Source organism: Stenella coeruleoalba (genome assembly GCF_951394435.1).
Source record: "Stenella coeruleoalba genome assembly, chromosome: 13".
In the NCBI taxonomy this organism is placed as follows: Eukaryota; Metazoa; Chordata; class Mammalia; order Artiodactyla; family Delphinidae; genus Stenella; species Stenella coeruleoalba.
In genome coordinates, this window is record NC_137159.1 from 60,181,272 (window position 1) to 60,200,880 (window position 19,609).

Consider the following 19,609-nt stretch of genomic DNA (forward strand, 5'->3'; position numbering starts at 1 on the left):
AGACTCTGGAGATACTAACCTTTCCACTCAGGCCTAATCCCCAGTTACAGCTCCGTTCAAGTTCAAGCACATCATAGCCCACCAGGGCTGTACTCCACGCCTTTTTCCTTCTTTTTTAAAATACATCATGCATAGGAATATCTCTGTCCCACCAATCAAAGCACTCAGAATTGCAAGTCAGGTTATGGGTTTTTGATTAATGGGCAAGACCCTTCTCACCTCTAAAATGAAGCAGCTAGAGAGGACGTTCTAAGGTTCCTTCCAGCTCAGGGATCCACTTACCTTGAACTCCATTCCCCGACTTGTTTCACTATAACCAACCTGTGCAAGGTACTGCGAAGCCTGAGTGGGTCATACAAGTTCATATGGTATAAAGATGTCTGGGGATCGTACATTTTAGCCATGGCTTAGCACTAACATAATACAGAAGGAGAACTAAAGGTGGGGAAGCTCAGAGTGGTCGAGAAGAATGAATCCATGAGGACCCTGCCCCATGTGCACGGTGCCCTGTAAAAGGTCCCTCCTGTGCTCCAGGTCTCTGCTCAAATACTGTCCCTCTCCCTCTACTCATTAGCTGTGTGACCTTGGGAAAATTACTTAACCTCTCTTAGTGTCCCCATCTATAACATGGGAAGGATAACAGACCCGCCTCACTGAGCTGTCCTGAGGTTTAAGGCAGATCTCATAAGTGTGGTGGTCATCTGTGCATCACTAACAATGCTCACCTTCCTCCTTTCGGGTACATGGTCAAACAGCATTTCCCTGTCCTTTGAAGTCGGACTTAACCATGGGACTTGGTTTGGCCAATGAAATGAGAGCAGAAGTATTCTGTGTTGCTCTATGCAGAAGCATTTAATAGCCAATGAAAGACACAATTGTGCTCCCTTCTTGCCATGGCAACCAGCAATGTCATAGATGGAACAGGTAGAAGCTCTTTTATTCTAGGTCAGCATATGAAGAACTGTGGAGCAGAGCCCCCCAGCCAACTGCAGTAGACATTTAATGAGACTGAGAAGTAAATTTTTACTTGCTACTAAGATTTTGGGGTTGTTTGTTACCACAGCATAAACTAGCTACTAGCTTACCCTGACTATAACAATATATATGAAGCAACTAACATAGCCCTTAGAATGTAGTAACATCATAATAAATGACAGTTCCCAACATGATTCTTACAGCAAAGGCCAGGACTACTATTTTTGGAAGCAACCACACAGAATCTAACACAGTTCTGAGCAAATGCTTGTACCCGCTTTGAGCAAATGCTTGTACACACTTTTGTAGTGAAAGAGAAAGAATTCAAAAATCATTGGAGGCTATCAGAACCTGGGGAAACGTTGTATCCAAGAAAACAGAAACCCTTTCCAGCAACCAGAGAGGGAGTATCACTATTTGGTGCAGGTGTAGAGTCAAATCATTATGTACCTGGGTTTTCACCAACCAGAAGGCAGGTGGTAGAACAACTGGTTTCTGTCCCCACTTCAATGAAGTTATTTCTGAGGCATAAGCCTAACACATCCTCTGCTCAGAGTAACAACTAACAGATGCTGGGGACTTGATTCCAATATTTGGTATTGATTACTTAGTGCCGACACCAAAATCTTTGTTCATATCAACACATGTCAGAGCAATATTTTTTCTTATTAAACTCAGTAAGTTATAAAACCATAGGAATCCAATTTACTTTCAAGTAAAGGCAGCCAGAGTTAAAGAACCTGGTCATTCTTTCCCAGGGAGTCCCTGGTGACAAAGCAGTTTAGCACCAGTATAGAAGAGGCAACACAGGTGAAAGTTAAAATCATGATCTCGGGTGCCCACGAGACATAGGTTTGCATCCCAATTCCTTCACTTAACTTTAAGACGGTATGTGTTCAAGAACTTAGAACTGTTTCTGATACATAGACAATAGTCAGTAAATACAAGTCTCATCATGTACAATGTGTTGGTTGATAATTTTTCACATTTATATTATTGCTTTAGTCATTTATTCATTCAAAAAATATTTGTTTCAACTTTTCTCTGGGCCATGACTTCATTTCATCTTCCAGGAAACTCTATGAGGTCGGTAATATTGTTCTAATTTATAAGTGATTAAATTGAGGCACAGAGACAATAAGAATCTTGAGATGATGTAGCTAGTTAAGTGAAAGAATTGGTTAAGTGAAACCCAGATCTTAAATAAAGAAGTCTAACATAGTCACGGTCATAGAGAAGTGGATCTTGTGAGTAAATTCCAAGAAATCTACAGAGCTCCTAGAAAAGGAGAAGTTGTTCTTTTAATACCACCCAACTCACTCTGAAGCCCAGTGAGTTTGAACTTGATAGAGATATTTATTATAGAAAGGTATGCTGATAAGGAGTGAGTCATCCCCTGAGCATAAATACCATCTGTGCAGGGAATGTGTGGTTAAATAGGGAAAGTGACTCCCCTGGAGGCCATGGAGATCCAACATGGCAGGTGAGGACCAGCATCCCCAGAGGTCTCCAGAAGGAGGATGCAAACCTGGGTCTCTAAACCAATTCTCGAACACAAGTTTAAAGCTTATCCAGTAAGTTAAACACAATCTCAGGCATCTTACCTTCTCATGCAGGCATCCTGGTGACTACTGGGGTTCCTGACTGTGCTCAGGAACAAGTGTGCACATCCTCTGGTCAAGCCCTGGGAGGAAGGGAGCCAGAGCTCTAGGACAGAGCCTGCTTCCCAGCCACTCAGCTGCTGCACCTGCTGGGTCCCCGTCAGGTGCTGCCTCTGCGTTCACCAGAAGATGTGGAGATGGCCCTTCTCTCCCAAATCTCACAAGACCCCTCATGAGTGGAGCGCCTTCAGCCTCTGACTTAGTCTGTGATTCCTGTGGAGACAGCAGAGCCGAGAGTGGGCCCCTTTCCTTGGCCTCGCTCAAGTCCACCCACCTAAGCAATTCTCATCCTTCATCCAAACAAAAGGGCTTGTGCACATCAATTCCTTCAAATAATGCCTGGGACTGGGGAAATGATCTCCTTCAGGGTGGTTCCGTAATGCATCATGCAAACCGGGAAATGCTGGAGAGTGCAAACGCAGATGAGGTGGGACTCTAGAACAACAGGCATAAAGCGGGACTGTCCCGGGAAGACTGGGGGCTTCTGTCCATGCTTGCTCCCCATCAAACCAGTCTCTGGGGGCCCTGCTGCAAATTCTGGGGACTCAACATTTGACTGGTGCTGTGTTTACATTTACTGGCAAAAATATGAAAAACAGAACCATGGGGAAATTCCAGCTGCCTGCCTAGAAATATGACAAGCTCCCAGAGATTTAAACGAAGAAGTGGGTTTAGGGGTTTGAATATCTACCAGATTGACCCAACCACCATGGAAACCAGAGCCCCCGGTTTAGGAGACAGCTGCCTATAGCCCGGTTGGTGGCATTTTGGGGAACAGAAGGAGGAAATCCTCCCAGTCAAGGATGCTTGCCCTCATTTGTACTGATTTGCTGCTGCTCATTAAAGGGATCTTATTTAAAACTAGAGTCATCTGTTTCCTCTTTGCGTCTTGAACAAGATTCCTCCCTGGACTACAGAGTAAGTACAATGTTTGTAAACAGTTGTCTTTAGGCTGGCACAGCAACCTTCCCCTTATGCAACTGAGTTTTCTCTGAAAAGACAGCTGTTTAAAGCCCAGTCTAACACTTGCTGACTTTATTGTGCTGTATCCATGGGGAAATCACAGTCACCGGTTTGAACAGGCTAATCAAGACCTATGGATTGCTGTCTTCATGAATAGTCACTTTCCCAGAGATCAAAGCCACGTGGCTGGGGAGACCGACGTTCAGCCACTTTTCTTGCATCCTTTTCTGATCAAAATGATTTACTACTTGAATGTCATAATCAGCTCAAGGTCTTTTTACTTCCGTGTTTTGTAGCACACTATTGAGTACTGGATGATTTAGCAATTTCAGCCTATTAAGTCTTTATGAGGCTTAATCTGCCTTATAAACAGTCCTGTGATTAAAAAATAAAAAATCTTTATCAGCATCTATGGAGTAGGAGGAGTTAAGAGCTTTAAAAATCCAAAAATGCCTCCTTCAACCTCATCTTGCTGTAACCTGGGGAAAGACAAGCACGTTGTGATGAGGAAACACAGGCCTGGGGCCCTGATGGAACGGAGCTGAGTGAGGCACAGTCTCACAGCACGTGCAGTGAGGAACCACGGGGATGCTTCCACACCACTTCTCAGAGCAGGGGGCTCTGGGGCACTGGCTCTTGTCCCTGGGCGCCCCCTCCTAACTATGGGAAGGAGACTCCCACAGAGAACCTTCTAGGGCAAGGCCCAGATGTCAGGGCTCCTGTGATCTCCTTGCTAACCTCAGAGAACAAACCACAGGGGTCTAAGCACGTGGATCTCTTTCGAGGCTGCCCTTGCCGGGAGAAGTGTCTGTTCTGAGTCGGTACCTGCTCCCCCAATCCAGGCGAGCTGGGCACTGGGGTGGGGCCGGGCATGCTGGCAGCAGCTCGATGCAGGAGCCACTGCGGACCAGCTCTCCCGGCTGCTATGACCACAGACCCCTGGGAGCTCCATGGTGTTAACTCTCCCCCACGCCTCACAGCTGCCCTGCAATCTTCCTGGATACCACTCGAAGCCTTGCACTGAGCACGCCTCCCTTCACCTTTGCCCTGACACCTGATGTCCCAGGGCCTGACCCGGCCTGTCTGGCCTCCTCTTGATAGTGCCTCCCCTGTAGTGTGTATTCAGCATCCAGGCCGGCAAGCTACCAGGTGGCTTCCAAAGGGACTGCCTGACACCAAGCAGTGGCTCAATAAATATTGGGAAGATGAATGAAGGAAGGAATACGTGATGAAATTCTAGTTCTGCTTCCCCTTGGGGAGCAGAATCTGCTTCCTCTTGACTCAGACGGGAAGGGTGACGGGAGTGGCTTGAGCCACCCACTGCCCACTCCAGCCTGGAGACTCTGGGACAAGAGACCAGTATCAAGGGAGCAACGCAGGCTCCCTGCTCTGGACACTTTCTCCAGAGCTCCTGCCAGAGGGCCAGGGTGACACTCTCCTGCGTGGATGAGGGAGGAAGAAGCGTTTCCTCCAAAGCCCTGGCTAAGTGCAAGCAACCCCAGCACTTCTCTACTCGGAGCCTGGGACGTGTTGAGGACATAATGGGCATACGTGATGACTCTCTGAGCTCCCAAACCGGTCGTCTCTGATGATGATCCTCTTAACTAAATGATCCTTGCCACTGTCACTTAGGTTCAAAGAAAAGGGGTTTCCACATACCCAAACCAACGTTACAAGGTAAGGCCAGTAGCGCCTTACCTGCCAATAAGCCCGGTCGGCCCACCTTAAAGACAGAACTTCACGGAAACTGGGAGTGGAGATGTGTTAAACCAGACGTCGTCTGAATCCTCCAAAAATTGTTATAACCAGACTCACTCTGCAAAGTCTGATAAGTGCCAGAGATGGAAAGGGGGGTCTGGGTGGTGTCACAGTCTGTTATATGGCTGCAATACAGCTTATGTGTCCCTGACTTTTCTAAAAGTTAATTCTCAAGACAAGGAGTCCAGGTGAGTGCCTGGCAATGGCACGGGCTCTGGAATCGTTGTTGATGGACTGACCTGGCATACCTGTCCCAGCTGCTCAGATACCTGGCGGTGCAACACAGTCTTCTCAGAGGCCAAGACGGATCCCAGCCATGAATCTAACCCACTTAGGCACCCCTCCATTTCAGACATCCATGGCCCATGTAGGCCGGAAGAGAAGTTCTGAATGGTCGTGTAACTGTGTTTGCTGTTAAAAAGAGCAAACCCTGGACTCTAGCTCAGAAGCCATTTCCTTCCTTGTGGACAAGTGGGCTCTACATCGGGAAGCAAGCCTCTTCATTCCCTGGAGCATTCATAGTCAGGGGCTTCTAGGGGAGATCATATTACAGAAACTCCAAAATGATCAGAAATGCCTTCAGCCGCTCTCGGGTTCAGTCTAACCCAAAGGGATGGCTCAGAACAGGTGTGTTAACACCCATGCTCCTGTGTGCACTGGGCAGCTCAAGGAGCCTTGGGCAGCAAGTGCAGGCACACCTGGCAGAAGCCACATTGACAGGTGAGATGGGTCTGGAGCCAGGGCAACAGAAGATGACGCTGTGGAGCCTCAGGCTGACTTCAGAAATACCCACCTCCCGCCCCCAGCCCAGCTACTCAGCTTGACCCGCAGGGCATCTACAGGGAATCTTACCAGTGTTTTCCGGAGATGGTATTTGTCACACACTGGCATTTCCTACACTCCTCCTCTCACTGACTGCATCTCTAGGGGCTGCTGGGAGTTCCCTGACCAAGCTGCCCAGGATGGAGAGTCAGCAGGCTGGCATCCTTAAGGAGGTGGTGTTTAGCTCTGACTTGGGAGTTTCTGGGACTCAGCATTCCCTCTCCCCTGCCATACCAAAACCCCAAGATCACTTTTCCTAAGAAAAAAAGAGCTTCTCCAGAACATTCCAGTCTTAGCTCCTTCTGATGTCCCTGTCATGCAGGCAGTCCCTGAGTGACAGCATTCACCATCACTTCACTTACAGTGGCACTGGTCTGGTTGCATAAAGATCACTAAGGAGTCCAGTGAAAATCCAGATTCCTGAGCCTCACTCAAGACACTTCCTGGGGTGGAGGTGGGACGAAGGGAACAGCAACCTATATTCAGACACGTCCCCAGGTGCTCCTAAGACAGCGCTAGGACAGGGACTCACTAACAATTAGAACTTAAAAACTTCAAAACTACATTTAAATATCCCTTTGTTTGTTAAGTCCTGTGAAAAAGTAAGTTTCACCCCCAGAGACCACTTTGTTTCCTGACAGCTTTAGAAGAAGCAGTTCCCTCCTTTCCTAAAACAAGGCTGCTCTCTGGGTTCTTTACATCCTAGACAAACAAGAATCTTTGAGCAGCTCCAGTACAGTGTGGGCTGCAGGCCGCCTTCCTAAGCATTCCAGACTCCCACGGATGCGGCTCCCAGCAGCTCCCAAACTGCTGGAGAGGAGTGAGGCTGTGAGCTTTCCTGCAGGGCTCACCAGGTCCCAAAACCTTCTAGAAGGGGTTTTCCTTGGCTACTGAACACTTACAGCTCAGGAAGAGGTCAAACTTGATGCACATTGCAGAATGAACCCCTGGAAACAGCTAAATTGCCTTATCGTGTGAAGAGCAGAGATGTGTCTTAAGAAAAATAAAAATACGAGTGAAGCCAGAAGGCATGTTGCTAACAACATGCTGAATTAAGTAAGAGAAAGACTATGCTTGTTGCCAGTGCTGAGGCAGGAAATAGCTCCTTTTCCTTTAACTAATCTCTTTGTTTACATCACTTCCTTTGCTCCATAGGACTGGCTCAGAGAAGGCCTGTTTTTCTGTTACGTTTTGGTTTTCTTGGTCAGTAGGATTTGGTCCCGTTGAGCCTCAGCCCAGGGAGCCCCATGGCCAAAGCCATTGTTGTGAGTCACAGCAGACTCAGTGCAGAATGAAGGGCGCAGACAGCAAAGGCCAGCGACACATCTGCTCCCCAGTTGGGAGAGCACCTGCCTGGTCCACCGTCACGGTCCCTGCCCGTGGCTGCCGGCTGAGCCAGGCGGGGCTGACCTGCCTGTTGGTGGGGGCAGCGGGGATTGGAGGAGACTCGTCAGCCTTTCTCACATTTGTTGTCGGGTTCTTGGCACTGTGTTTGATGAATGTCGAATACAAAAATGAGAGGATGAGGAAACAACAGACGATTTCCAAAGAGGACTAGACAGATTTCTCTATCTCAGCCTTTTCACACACATACTCATAGATGCCTTCAAAGTTTGGGGGGAGGGAGGCAGAGAGAGGGAGAGACAGAGAATGATAAATCACAGGGTTCTCCATGGGCTGAAATCACTGATGGCTGCCTAGGAGGTGAAGGAAGATCCCAGCCCCCGTCACCACGGCTCAGAGGTGTCAGGCGCATCACCTGCCCACTTCCTCCGTTCATTCCTTAGAGTGTGGAGACGTAAGAGCAGGCCATCGTGAATGGCTCTAGACCAGCAAGGCAATGTGTACCCTCGTTGTTCCTCAGCCATGGTCTCCTGCCCCAGAGCGCCCCTGGGGAAGTGTGTAAAGTCTCGCTCTTTTCAAAGTTGGTTCTTTTTCTCTTTAATTCCAAGAACCCACTGGTTTGAGCTCCAGTTTGTCCACGTCGTGACATCTGGGGACATGAGGGGGCTCTACCTCTACCCAGCATTGTCGGTCAAGGGTGAGGAGAGAAGGCCCAGGAGCCAATGTGCACAGGAGAACTGGGGGATGGGGGGAGGGGGGCAGTGCCCAGCCCATTTAACCCCTTCCTTCCCACTCTGCTCTCTTCCTGGCAGAGGCATGTCGTGACAATACCCAAGCTCAGTCCATCTGAACATTCATGCCTCTTGGCACCGCAGATGCCCCAGATGAAGAAAACGGCCCATCCCGTGTGCGATGGAGAGATCCTACTTCATATACACTTTCCTGCCTTCCAACAACAGAAGAAAAATCACTGTTCTTTTGGCTCAGAAGCCCTCTTTAAAGGGTTCATTATTTCACAGGCTGCTTACTATATACTCTGCATCACATTCAATAAAACTTCATGTAACTGTCTTTGAAATTAACAGCCACCTCTCATGCTTCTCAAGTTATTAAAGACGTTGGCATGGCGGAGAGACTGTAAACTTTCTATACTGGTGATTAGTCAGCGGGACTACATCCCACCAAATCCCCCAGAGCGTTCCTAACAAAAAGTTCCTTGTGACCCAAGCACCAATTTTTCTTTCCTGTCTGTTCATTCTAATTCCACTCGATTACTCCTGAGCAAGCTGTTTTATTCCTGTAAACTCATGTTTTTTACTGGAGCCTGTCAGGAGGCCTGAAGTGGAGGCTGATATTATGTAGGATGTTTTGAGACTCATTAAAACACTTTAAAACAATCACCTATTGTGATATTCACAGCCCTAAATAGGGTGGCTGTGCCTGGGCCATTTGGAGCCTGGATCGTTTTATTTATTTGCTATTAAAAGTTTCAGGTTAGAAAAGCTTGGCTTGCTACAAAAATTTTGGACCTGGGAACCCAGGACCTGGTCTGGGCTCCTGGAGGGTTCTGGGCAAGGATCTGAAAGTAAACGGATTACGTGTGTGTATGTTGGTGGGGAGGGGGTGTATTCAGGAACAGCTCTGCCTCTGCCTGATGGGCTGAGCAGGGATGGGAATCAGCAGGCAGCCTCAAGTAGCCAGAGAGATTTGCCCCCTAGTAGAGAAGGAGATTTCCCTAAGAGAGTGTAAGAACAGTTTTCCTCTGAAGATGGAAAGGTCCCCTGCTGTGTCACATTTAGTCCATCATTATTCCATCATTATTCGTACGCAGTCAGTGAACAATTTGCATGAACAAGGCACCAGGCTAGATTACCTGAGGTGGTAAAGCAGGTAACTCTGTAGTTCTTGCATCATTAGATGAGGGGTCCCTTTTTTTTTTTTTTTTTGCGGTACGCGGGCCTCTCACTGTTGTGGCCTCTCCCGTTGCGGAGCACAGGCTCCGGACGCGCAGGCTCAGTGGCCACGGCTCACGGGCCCAGCCGCTCCACGGCACGTGGGATTTTCCCGGACCAGGGCACGAAACCGTGTCCCCTGCATCAGCAGGCAGACTCCCAACCACTGCGCCACCAGGGAAGCCCGAGGGGTCCATTTTATTGATGGCATGAGGAGCATCAAGTGCAGCCACAGCTCTGGGCCTGAGAGGGACCAAAACAGTTCAATCTGTCTGCCTACCCTCCCAGCTGCCTTTTGCTTCCACTCTGGTCTTCTGACTGCCCACAGTTTCCTCTGCTACAAGCATCTACTCCTGATTGACCATTGGCAGGAGCTCAGCCTAGACAGCCCCTGGGTTTGGAGGCTGACTTCTGTGCTAGAGCACAGAATCCAACAAGGAAGCGGTGCTCGACCTGGGGTGGAAATAAACGATTCTTGATTTCCAAGTCCCAAGATCTGGAATTTCTTCTGGGGGAAAAAATTCTCCTTTCTTCAGTGATTCTAAGATGCTCTGTGATTTCAGTGTTTGCCATGGTCACAAGGCATTGCTCAGATAAAGGCCAGGTCACCCCAGCTCACTGCATACATCACCTCACACACTTCTAGAACACGGTGTTCCCACAAGTGTCACATCTGTTTGCAGCATGCCATCTTAACTCCAAGCTGGAGATGGTAGGATCAGCCAGAAGCAACCCAGGCAGGGGGAAGTAAGGCTGGAGGTCCAGAGCCATGTGCCATCCGGCAGGTCACTTCTCCTTTCTTTGACAACATAAAGAGGATGAAGTACTCAGCCTTTCCCATGCTGTGTTCTTCAGGCAGTGAGATGCTAGTCTATGCTCCAAGAGAAGCATAGACTGGTCATGTACTTAGGGAAACACTGCCCACTACATCCCCAGCTCCTAGACTGCCTTCTTGCTACCATGAGATTAAAAAGTGATGGACTAACTGATCTTCAAGATCCCTTCTAACTCTTGAAATTCTAGGATGCAATGGACAGGGAACTTAAATGCAAAAAGTTATAAGGCATTTGCCAGAGGCAGTGATTTTCCATCCTGACTGTGTATCATGATCACTTGGGGAAGATATATGCAAAAGAAAACCCACAGGCCTATCTCTCAGCCCGGGGATTATGATTCACCAAGTCTGGGATGAGCCCCAGGATCTGCATTTCTAACAACTCACTGGCCAGCGTTGATGTGGGGCAGGCATCACAGCTGATAAGTTGGGGTCAAGCTGAGAACCAGACACTTTGATGAGGCAATGAAATGAGGAAAGAGCTAAAGCAGGCTTTTAGTTGCTCACTTCTGTTCATTGATTGGGCGCATGGGTGACTGTGCCTGATATGTTTTTAGAAGATACTTTACCAGAAGTCAACAATTTAAGATTCAGTGAGGCAGAATTTGTTTTGTTTTGTTTTGTTTTAAACCTCCGACTGACCCTCAAACCCTCAAACATCCCCAGGGCAAACATCTTACAGCTTAACTGATAGGTAGACATTGCCTGGAACCAGAGGGAAAGCGATGCTGGCTGCCCACCCTAGGAGTGTTGGGGGGCTGAGAGGAGAAGGGTCCCTGTGAATGGTGGCCTCTTCGGTGTCTGCTGGCTACAAGCCAAGCTGACCCAGCCTTCTGTCCAGGGGATCAGAGCTTCAGGACAGAGAAAAAAGGGGGTCAAAAAGGAAACCAGATCAGCTTTCCGGGCCAGCGAGGCTAGTGCTCATGAACCAGATGAGTTTCTGAGTGAGGAAACAGCCTTGACCCCCTGCATCGCTGGCCCACATATGCACACACACAGGAGAGCAGCTGGGCTGCTGGCCAGTGCTGCCTACTGACTGGGGGAGTCTGGTCCTGCTTAGGAGGACAAGCCAAAAGTGATGAATCGTATCTCAACTGAAGTTCAAGGTGAAGGGCAAGCCCAGAAAATAAGTCTTATTCCTAATACTCCCTCTCATATATTTGACAATCCAGACAAGCTGGATGACTTGCTATTTTGACAGATCCTGTTCTCCTCCCGCTGTGAGCATTCGCTTCTGTTTTTTTTCTCCCCACGCCTGTCTGTTGGGCTCCTACACATACTTCAAGGCCTATGTCAGATGCCTCCTCCACTGATTTTCCCATTAGATGCAGTGACATCACTCCCCTCTGGAGTTGCCAGAGTTAACTGTTTGTATCTATCATCTGGCATTTTCTTACACGGTCATACCTCCTTCTTCTGTAAACCCCTGGAGAGTGGAGACTGGGTCTTATGTCTCCCTCTAGTCCCAGCATCTTCAACATCGTGCTTCGTACACAACAGGTAACCAGGGACTGTTTAAGGAATGCAAGATGTTGATTGTAGACAGTAATTGTAAAGCATTACGGCCCTAACTACCTGTCAGTGGGCGGTCCTCGGCACTCCCTCCATCTCTGCAGCATTGAGCCATCATCAAGCATGCAGCGCGACACTGGCAGACGGCTGGCCTCCTGAGCAGAGCCAGGGTCTTGACTGGAGGGTCTTGACGTGGTGTTGATACTCTGGGCTGCATTGCTTTTGGGATCCTCCTCAACAAATAATCTAAAAAAGGAAATTTATTCTGCTGGGAATTCAACTTGGGTGTGTATATGGACCATATTTTGCAACAGATGAGTAAATTATCTGATTAATAGAATTGACCATTTGTCATAATGTAACACATTATTCCCATCTTTATTGTTTAGAGTTTTCAAGCTTATAAATCTTACCTCCTTAAGAAGGATCAAGCTCCCTAGAAACAGAATCAGCAGTTTATACAATGGTCGAAAAGCCATGGGTATTGGAGTCAGACAGATCTGGATTCGAAGCTTTGTTTCATCGCTTCATAGCCAGGTACTTTGGGCAGGTCACTGCATTTCTCTGAGCGAGTTTCCTAATTTATAAACTACCACTGTTATACTAACCGTGCAAATTTCTGGCATGTTCCCTGTCACCAAGGAGGCATTCCACGCCTGCCCTCCCTTCTCTCCTACTTCTTTACTCTTCCTGAAAAATACACAGATGCGCCAAGATTCCCCCCACCATGTTTTCTGAACCAAAACTTGAGGGGACATGATTCTGGGGCACTTATAGGGAGGATCAAACAAAATATTAGATATTAAGACTGTCTCAGGAAATGCATATGGCCACTCTATCAAGATTACTTGTTCAGGGGCTTCCCTGGTGGCGCAGTGGTTGAGAGTCCGCCTGCCGATGCCGGGGACACGGGTTCGTGTCCTGGTCCGGGAAGATCCCACATGCCGTGGAGTGGCTGGGCCTGTGAGCCATGGCCGCTGAGCCTGTGCTCCGCAACAGGAGAGGCCACAACAGTGAGAGGCCCACGTACCACAAAAAAAAAAAAAAAAAAAAAAATTACTTGTTCATTTGAATGAAACAAAAATAAAAACAATTCCAAAGCAACTTCTGCAGCATATCAAACTTTTAACACAATTACCAAGTCGCCACTTCACTCTGGGCCATGTAGACAGAGTGGAGGAGGGGACAGGAAGGCCATCCCGCTGCTCTGAGAGGCACCCTCCTGGGTTTATCACCTAAGACCTGCTTATCTGAATGACACAGAGGAGAAGGTTTACAAGCCATCCATCTACCTGTTGACTCTTGGGTCATGGTGTCCCGTTTTCCACGTGTACTCTGTTCATCTCTTGTTCTGCAACGTTTGCCTCAGAAGTACTTGAGGAAATTAGACATCCAGCAACAGTAAGCTCTGCTATTTGTTCTATAGCCAGAGACTTGAATTAAGAAAAAAAAAAAAAAAAGAGCTTACACGGGTCTTGGGTATATCCAGTAGCTGGAATTTCCCACTGCTGGAAACCTAATGAAATAGTCTCAATACAGCATTTTATAGATCCTGTAGCAGGAGCTGAATTACCCTGAAAGGACCAGAGAAGGAGGCAGGAAGAAAGCCTGTTTGATGACCAATCTCTTCTAAACTGAATGGCTATTTTTATCTTGGTGTATGTGTAGTTATTTTGTTATTGATGATAAGGTGGGATTTTTTTTCCCCCAGAGTTTCAAAGAAAAGAGAGGCACATCTTCAATTCACTACCCAGGGAACAGTAAGCAGGGTTCCTCTTCCAAAATTTCAATCCAAAAAGCGGCCAGCAGTGTTCTGAAACAGCCCTCCTGTGGGCACACCATGAAATAGTGGACTTTGTTTTGACTGGGACCTGTGGAAACAGACTTTTGGTGCTGCATCCCTTAAACACACGGTGTTCTGAATACGGCTTTGACGGTTGTTAGCCGAAGTGGATTTAACATGCAGCCTCGAAACCAGCAGCTGTCTTTGCCACAGACGTTGACCCTGTCCTGTGTACAGACAGCCATCGGGTCTAATTACCCTGAGCATTTGCCATAGTGTGGAATAAATGTGGCAGCTTCCCACTGGGGACGTTTCTGTGACAGTGTGGACTGGATTCAGCCCAGAAAAGAATAGTTGTGGTGTACAGTCCAGCCCAACTGCCCATTCCCTCTCCTTGACCTACCCTTTGTGGGAAGCCAGGAATGCCAAATATTTCTTGTCGCTCTGCCCAGGCCTTTGCCTTATTTACAGTGCCCCCCAATGCCCCGGCCTCAGCCCCAGCCCTGTCTCATTTCCTGTGGCAGCTCAGGCGTTCCTTCTCTCTCTCCTTGAATGGTTGTATTTCTGTTTAAGATGGTACATCCCAGGTATTTCAAATGAAGAGAGACAGAAACATAAAATGACGTCCACTGAATAGGAAGCCGTGCTCTGGCGAGGATAATGCACTATTCCCAAGTAAAAGACTTCCTTGATGTTGACAAACTGTATCAGAGTTTCTAGGCTGTAGATAAAATAATTTTTTTCAAAAAGTTAAATGAGACAGAGTCAGGCAAAGGCAGACCAAATGAACATGAGGTGGAAGATGGATGGGGAACATCTTTAAAGAACCACTGGCCACTCTGTGTGTTTTGTTTCCTGAAGGGCAGAATTAAGCCCTTAGATCAGGTCTTTCATTTTCGGGTTTCTTTTCTAATTCTAGAATCTCCTCTAACCACACTGGGACAGCAAAGTGGGAATATAATTCCTTCTGTAGTTACTGCTACACACTTATGAGGACAGTGTCTTCAACAAATCTGTTTTGCCCCAAAATACATTCTCAAAGTCATTTCCAGGCAGTATAACCCTGGAGGTGGGGCTTCAGAGAAGCTATAAATGTTTTAATTGCAAACCTTAGTAAAGAGAAAATGCAGGCATCCTGAACAGGCCTCCTCTGGGTAGCGTAGCCCTGTGTCCCAGTTTGCCTGGGGCGCGCTCCATTCATGTCTGTTGACCTGGTGTGCTGATTAATAGTGCCCTCTTTCAAAAGTGTCTAGTTTGGATGATAAATTTTATGGGCATCCTGCCTATCACCATTTCTGATGTCTATTACAAACATTGTATACAAATAATGGTTCTTCCGCCGTTCTGGCAGTTGGCCTGGCTCTCCGGAAGGCAGGGATGACATCTGAGCACACGGGTGGCACAGTGGTCTCAGAGGTCACCGTGCTGCTCATCCCTCGGGGCAGGTCCTGAGCTTTGCAGCTAGCTGCTGGCTGCATGCTGCAAATCAGATATTTTTTCTGTTTTCTTTTTGAGATTTTTTTTAAAAAAAACTTGCACTTGAAAATAAGACACTTGGTTTCAGAACAGAAGACAAATCAGACCTCTGGGTTTCTTCTTCCCTGTCTCAATCCCTCATTCTCACCAAGACTCCTCTACTCCACCAACATCTGCAGTGTAGACAGTGACCTTGTTGGCTAAGGGCCCCTCAGTCCAGTTTCCCTTCCTTGCCAGGTTGGGTGGAACATCCTTAGGTAAAAAGAAAAATAACACCCATGCATAAAAAAAAAATAAATTAATTAAAAAAGAAAACACCCACACATCTTTATCAGCAAATGTCAAAAACACATCGGGAGTTTGGCCTGTGCATTACTGCTTGCCCAGCTGAGCTACTGAAATCGTTTGGAATTCTATGTGGGTTTTTAGGTGGTTGGAGAAACTCTGGAGACTAGGGAAGAAAAGCAGAGAAAAGATTGATTCATAGCTGTATCCTAGACTCTGGGCCCAAGGTGTGAACATTTGCCTAATGAATATGTGAATAATTGTATTGGTGGGGGGAGATTTTCATCCACTCTCAATTATTTTTAATACATTAGAGAGTTTGTAAGATAAACAAAAATAATAACAAATAATAATAACAAAAATCCATAGTGACATATGTAGTCATTTGGGGACATTTTTCCTAAAGATATAGCACTTGAATGTAGTTCACTTTAGTCCTTAGGCAAAGCTGATTTAAAATTCTGACAGTGTACATACAAAATTAATATGCAAAAAAACCCTGTTCGATTTGTGCTAGTTTGTATTTTAATTGGGGTTAATTTTAAATGGATTGCAGATTGCACCTGTGGTGCCGCAAAATGCCTTGTTAACTTCCAAACTAGCCATGACATTGATGGACACGAGACAGACGCAGGGTCTGTTACCAAGACTTGCCTGCCAGATCTCACTCTTGAATTTAGGGTGACATTGCACAGAAGAAATGGTTTTGGTTAAATTCTAGGGCTAAAAGAAATAAAAAATAAATTGTCAGACCACATCCATTTGCATCAAATCCACATCCATTTGCCTGTACTATATGATATCTAAATAGAATAAGATACAGGAGCACTGAGAAAATAAAGCATTTTGGTTTTAATGTGAGAATATCTTTTTTTCCCCCTGTTTTATATCCGAGCAAATGGCTGATGGTTAAACTGTAGACTACATAGAACTGGAAAATTATCAATGGACTTTAAAAATGTCTCTAAATTCTGTAATCTACTTTGGAGAGAACTTCCAAGGACAGAGGGCATGAACTAATCCACATAAGGAATGAAGACAATGAGAAGAGCTGAAATAAAACTCAAATGGTAAACAGTCACACACTGGTAAGGTAAATTGAAACCCAGTTTTTGGCAACTTACAATAAGAGTATATTTGTTTGATAAACAGTTTTTGAACAGCAGCTTTTCATATTTTCTTTGCTAGATACTTTATCATCTCCTGTGTTCAACGAACGGCTCCACGTAGCTGCTGTGGCATTCAAGCCACACAGCTCTGTTTGCAGAGCGCGCTAGTGTTGCTGGACTGCCTGCAGCCAGCCCCTTCCCTTCCTTTTACTAAAGAACGCTCTTGGCACCTGACTTGACAGTAGTAGTTTAGAGATCTAACACACAACTTTTGTAAATAGATATAATATTCTTGGTGTGACTTGCTGCTCTTTGTAAGAGTCAGTACTATTTCGAAACTAAAAAAAGAAAAGCAATTTATTTTGTCAATTACAGGTTTTAAGGTTTTTGTTGTTTTCTATTTGCTTCAGAATCCACCAGAGAATTCCTCTATAATGAACCTGGTATGGAATTATTCTTCCCTTTTTAAAAATAGCTGCTTTATGAAACAACTGGAATGTATTGGAGTTGTTTATGTATACATTTAAAGTGTCTTGGCATGTTTATGTGGTATGGATATTGTTTACTCATAGCATCAAAATGGATGTAAAGAATAGTATAACTGGTTAAAAAAAAAAAATAGAGTGCTCCTCTTCTAAGGAAATTGCTGTTTCAACCTGGACCAAATGGTCTTTCCCTTGGTGCATCACAAATAGCAGATTTATACCACTTTTTTTTTTTTTTTTTGCAATACGCGGGCCTCTCACCGTTGCGGAGCACAGGCTCCGGACCCGCAGGCTCAGCGGCCATGGCTCACGGGCCCAGCCGCTCCGCGGCATGTGGGATCTTCCCGGACCAGGGCACGAACCCGTGTACCCTGCATCGGCAGGCGGACTCTCAACCACTGCGCCACCAGGGAAGCCCTGTTTATAGATTTTTTGATGATGGCCATTCTGACAGGTGTGAGGTGATACCTCATTGTAGTTTTGATTTGCATTTCTCTAATGATTAGTGATGTTGAGCATCCTTCCATGTGTTTGTTGGCAATCTGTATATCTTCTTTGGAGAAATGTCTATTTAGGTCTTCTGCCCATTTTTGGATTGGGTTGTTTGTTTTTTTGATATTGAGCTGCATAAGTTCCTTGCATATTTTGGAGATTAATCCTTTGTCAGTTGCTTCGGTTGCAAATATTTTCTCCCATTCTGAGGGTTGTTTTTTCATCTTGTTTATGGTTTTCTTTTCTGTGCAAAAGCTTTTAAGTTTCATTAGGTCCCATTTGTTTATTTTTGTTTTAATTTCCATTTCTCTAGGAGATGGGTCAAAAAGGATCTTGCCGTGATTTATGTCATAGAATGTTCTGCCTATGTTTTCCTCTAAGAGTTTTATAGTGTCTGGCCTTACATTTAGGTCTTTAATCCATTTTGAGTTTATTTTTGTGTATGGTGTTAGGGAGTGTTCTAATTTCATTCTTTTACATGTAGCTGTCCAGTTTTCCCAGCACCACTTATTGAAGAGGCTGCCTTTTCTCCATTGTATATTCTTGCCTCCTTTATCAAAGATAAGGTGACCATACATGCATGGGTTTATCTCTGGGCTTTCTATCATGTTCCATTGATCTGTATTTCTCTTTTTGTACCATACTGTCTTGATTGCTGTAGCTTTGTAGTATAGTCTGAAGTCCAGGAGCCTGATTCTTCCAGCTCCATTTTTTCTTTCTCAAGACTGCTTTGGCTATTTGAGGTCTCTTGTGTTTCCATACAAATTGTGAAATTTTTTGTTCTAGTTCTGTGAAAAATGCCTTTGGTAGCTTGATAGGGATTGCACTGACTCTGTAGATTGCTTTGGGTAGTATAGTCATTTTCACAACATTCATTCTTCCAATCCAAGAACATGGTATATCTCTCCATCTGTTTGTATCATCTTTAATTTCTTTCATCAGTGTCATAGTTTTCTGCATACAGGTCTTTTGTCTCCTTAGGTAGGTTTATTCCTAGGTATTTTATTCTTTTTGTTGCAATGGTAAATGGAAGTGTTTTGCCTTAAATTTAAACAGTGATGTATGTCAATTATTTGTCAATAAAACTGGGAAAAAAGGAGGGGAGGTCTGGGATTGATATACAGATGATAGTGAGGACAATGAAGCAAATAAAATCACCTGTTTTCCTATTAATGTATATAAACTTCTGCTTGAACAGAATGTAGAATTGATGTGGTCCTTGCAGACCAAACATTATCAGTGTATTAATAACAACAGTGATAATATGTTATAGACATTAACATTTACATCAACAAGTTCTTTTCCAGAATATCCCGGAACTCTAAAACTACAAATTAGAATCAACTTACAGCTAAGAGCAATTTTCATTAACTATATGCATTAGTTATTGGTCACTGTTTGATGTTCCCCCATTTAGTTCACAAATCTTGCATTTCAAAAGTAAGATAGATCAAAATCCAACTTTTTATTTACATTATTTAATACCATGTCATGCTCTTTTCTAACTATATTTTGAAATAATTTTAGACTGAACAATTGCAAAAATAGTACACAAAGTTCCTGTTATCCTTTACCCAACTTCCCATATTATAGCATCTTACATAATAATCACAATGATCAAGCAATGTATTAACATTGCTACAGCACTAATAACTACTCTATAGACCTTATTCAAATTTCATTAATTTTCCCACTAATGTCCATTTTCTGGTCCAGGAATCAATCCAGGATCCCATATTGCTCCTTTATCCTTTCAACGTGGCTCCATCCTTTTTTGAGCACTTCCTGTTCTTTTGAGTTTTTTAGTTTTTAAAAATTTTTTATTAGAGTATAGTTGCTTTACAATATTGTGTTAGTTTATACTGTACAGCAAAGTGAATCAGCTATATGTATACATATATCCCCTCTTTTTTGGATTTCCTTCTCATTTAGGTCACCACAGAGCACTGAGTAGAGTTCCCTATGCTATACAGTAGGTTCTCATTAGTTATCTATTTCATAAATAGTATCAATAGTGTATATATGTCAATCCCAATCTCCCAATTCATCCCCCCTCCCCCTTCCCCCTTGGTATCCATATGTTTGTTCTGTACATTTGTGTCTCTATTTCTACTTTGTAAATAAGATTGTCTATACCAATTTTTTCAGATTCCACAT

General features: G+C 45.1%; 1 protein-coding gene across 1 annotated transcript in view; it reads right to left on the reverse strand.

Moving 5' to 3' along the window:
* Positions 1-10,623: 10,623 nt before the first annotated feature.
* The window catches only part of LOC307196044 (uncharacterized protein), a gene marked incomplete at its 3' end in the record, with an annotated part of 305,233 nt that continues 296,247 nt past the window's right edge, over positions 10,624-19,609 (reverse strand). Inside the window, exons 6-7 of the mRNA XM_079940773.1 lie at positions 11,886-12,068; positions 10,624-10,729 (exon numbers count right to left, since the gene is read on the reverse strand). Coding sequence (XP_079796899.1) covers positions 10,624-10,729; positions 11,886-12,068 — 289 coding nt within the window. The remainder of the gene's footprint in view (positions 10,730-11,885; positions 12,069-19,609) is intronic.